This window comes from Terrapene carolina, unplaced genomic scaffold (genome assembly GCF_002925995.2).
Source record: "Terrapene carolina triunguis isolate 2854851 unplaced genomic scaffold, T_m_triunguis-2.0 Scaffold433, whole genome shotgun sequence".
Taxonomy (NCBI): Eukaryota; Metazoa; Chordata; order Testudines; family Emydidae; genus Terrapene; species Terrapene triunguis.
This window is the reverse complement of record NW_020664784.1, coordinates 570,248-573,183: the sequence shown is the minus strand read 5'-3', so window position 1 is coordinate 573,183 and position 2,936 is coordinate 570,248. Positions and strand designations below refer to the sequence as shown.

The 2,936-nt window shown below is 56.4% G+C and overlaps 1 protein-coding gene across 2 annotated transcripts in view; it reads left to right on the top strand.

The window, feature by feature from the left end:
- The first annotated feature begins 491 nt into the window (after window positions 1–491).
- Window positions 492–2,936, top strand: part of CHRNB1 (cholinergic receptor nicotinic beta 1 subunit) — a 6,491-nt gene continuing 4,046 nt past the window's right edge. For both annotated transcript variants that reach the window (XM_026658376.2, XM_026658375.2), the window contains exons 1-4: window positions 492–631; window positions 1,838–1,882; window positions 2,533–2,642; window positions 2,762–2,870. In XM_026658376.2, the coding sequence (XP_026514161.1) occupies window positions 533–631; window positions 1,838–1,882; window positions 2,533–2,642; window positions 2,762–2,870 (363 nt within the window). In that variant the 5' untranslated portion in view covers window positions 492–532. The remainder of the gene's footprint in view (window positions 632–1,837; window positions 1,883–2,532; window positions 2,643–2,761; window positions 2,871–2,936) is intronic.

Here is a 2,936-nt window from a genome sequence, read left to right as displayed (position 1 = left end):
GGATGGATGGACGGCTGTGTATGGGGATGGATGGATGGATGTGTATGGGGATGGAGGGATGGACGGCTGTGTATGGGGATGGATGGATGGATGGATGGACGTACGGACGGCTGTGTATGGGGATGAATGGATGGCTGTGTATGGGGATGGATGGATGGATGGATGGATGGATGGATGGATGGATGGATGGATGGACGGACGGCTGTGTATGGGGATGGATGGAAGGATGGCTGTGTTTGGGGATGGATGGATGGCTGTGTATGGGGATGGAAGGATGGAGGGATGGATAGAGACATAGAGGTGTCTGGGTGGGGATGGATAGAGGGAACGTGTGGGGATGGATGGATGGATGATGGATGGATAGATAGCCAGCTCACTAGTTAGCTATGTCCCATGGGGCAGTACCAGTCTGCAGGGGGGCGTGATGGGGAACCACACACACACACACACACACACACACAAACACACACATACATTTTCTCTCCCAGCAGTGGCAGGTGGCTTGGAGACCGAGGAGCGTCTCCTGGAGAAGATGTTTGAGAACTACAACCCCAACGTCCGCCCCGCCCGCACCCTCACCGACAAGGTGTTCGTCCGGGTGGGCATGTCGCTATCCCAGCTCATCAGCCTGGTGAGGAACCAGAGTTCTAGATCAGTCACCAGCACCCCCGGAATGTTCTAGACCAGGTTCTAGGTCGCCTACTGGGACAGAGCTCCTGGTCCTTTGCTGGCCAAAAAGAGACCCCATTCTAGATTAGCTTACGCGTGGGATGGTGGATCAGCCACTCATAGTGTTCTAGACCATGTTCTAGACCAGTCTAGTGCCTGTAGCTCCTGGTCCTCGGCCCCAAAGGGATTGCAATCTAGATTGGCTTTGGGGGGGGGCGTTCTAGGCTGCTCAACCATCAAACCTTTTCTAGCTCAGCTGTATGGCACGGCCACTCGCGCTGCCCAGAGAAGACTGTCCTCTAGGCTTGCTCCCTGGCGACGTTCCGGACTGGTTACCGAGGCTATTTCAGGCTGGGTTCTAGAGTGGCCTAGAACATAGCAATTCCTGATCGATACTGGCCAGCGAGTGCTGTGTTCTGAGATGACTTCCCTGGCGGCAGCCTAGAGCAATCTCCACCCAGCGCTATCCTATACCTTGCTCTAGAGCAGCCTAGAACAGGACCCTGTGTCCTAGATGTTTTCCCCAATGACGTTCCAGAGCCATTCTAGCCCATGTTCTAGAGCGGCCTAGCTCTCCTGTGCTGCACTGACTGTGTTCTAGATTAGATTTCCGGTAGTTTCTTTCCAGGCCAGGGCCCAAAGCCACGCTAGAGCGACCTAGAACGCGGTTGCTTCGGCTGTGACACCTGGGCCTCTCGTTCTAGATTTCTTTCTTGAGGCAGCTAGCGCCTGTGGGGGGTGGGGTGGGCAGCAGGACCCCCCGCTCTGGCAGGGAGAGGGTTAAGGACCTCTCGCCCGCCCCCTTGGCCCGCGGACAGAGACAGCAGCTGTCACGGAGCCCGTCCCGGGCATGTTATAAATAGCAGTGGACGGGGCAGAGGGGGAGGAAATGGGGCTGGAGGGGGAGGGGCAGCTGGATACGTGCATGGGGTTGGCACCCCAGGCGGGAGTCCATCTCAGCCCCATCTGCCCCCCCCATAAACCCACCCCCACTGTCCAGTGCCCCCCAAAAGGGCCCTATCCCTCCCAAAATCCCCCCCACTGGGAGGGGCATTCTCAAGGGGGTTACACGGGGGGAGGTACCGATCCTGGGGAGGGGGGAGGATTCTGGAGGAGAAGGGGGTATCCCCCGAATGACTTTTTAACCTTTTCTCACATACCCCCCCAGAATGAAAAAAACGAGGAGCTGACCACGAAGGTGTATATGGACCTGGTGGGTACCTTCCCCCCACCCACCCCAAAATATTTCCATGTCTACTGGCCCCCTCCCCCGTATCCCATCCCAGATCGGGGGCTGGGGCTGCGTTCGCACCTGGGCAGGTAGCTGGCGCCACCTGGTGGCTGCTGGGGGGAAGTGCAGGGGTAGATTTCTGGGTGGGGGGGCTCTGTGGGTTATAAAAGGGGGGGCCAATGAGGAAAGGGGCCCCAGTTCTGCTTCCTTATTTATAACAGGAGCCGGGGGGCTGGTCCATTCCCAGCTCAGCCACAGAAGGCGGGCAGGTCACTGCGTGCCTCAGTTTCCCCATTTGTGCCATGGGGCAAACAGCCCTGCTCAGCCTCACATGATGGGGTGAGACTGGGAGGACAAACACAGGGGGAGGAGCTCTTTCTTTCTTTCTTTCTTTCTTTCTTTCTTTCTTTCTTTCACACTCATCCATTCTTTGTTTCAAGCTTTCTTTCTTCTATTCACATTCATTCTTTCTTTTTTCTTTCTTTCTTTCTCACTCATCTTTTCTCTTTCTTTCTTTCTTTCTTTCTTTCTTTCTTTCTTTCTTCACACTATTCCCTTTTTCTTTCCTTCTTTCCCACTCACCCCTGTCTCTTTCCCGTCTCCCTCCATCCCTCCCTCTCGGCCGTACCCAGGAGTGGACGGACTATCGTCTGAGCTGGAACGTGTCCGACTTCGACGACATCACGTCCATCCGGACCTCGTCTGACAAAGTCTGGCTCCCGGATATCTACCTCATGAACAAGTGAGCCGGGCGGGGGGGCGGACAGAGGCCCTGGGACGAGCTGGTGGCCTTCGCCTGCGTGGCGCCTCTTCTTCCTTTCTTCCTTTCACACTCTTTCTTTCCTTCTTTCCTTCTTTCAGTAATGATGGGAATTTCGACATCGCCTTGGCTGTGAATGTTTTGGTGTCTCACGTTGGGACCGTTCGCTGGCTTCCCCCAGCCCTCTACCGCAGCAGCTGCAGCATCCAGGTGAGCTGAGCACCGGGCTGGGGGCGCGGTGCTGCAGGGGACAGAGGGGCCAGCAGGGGGCGCGGT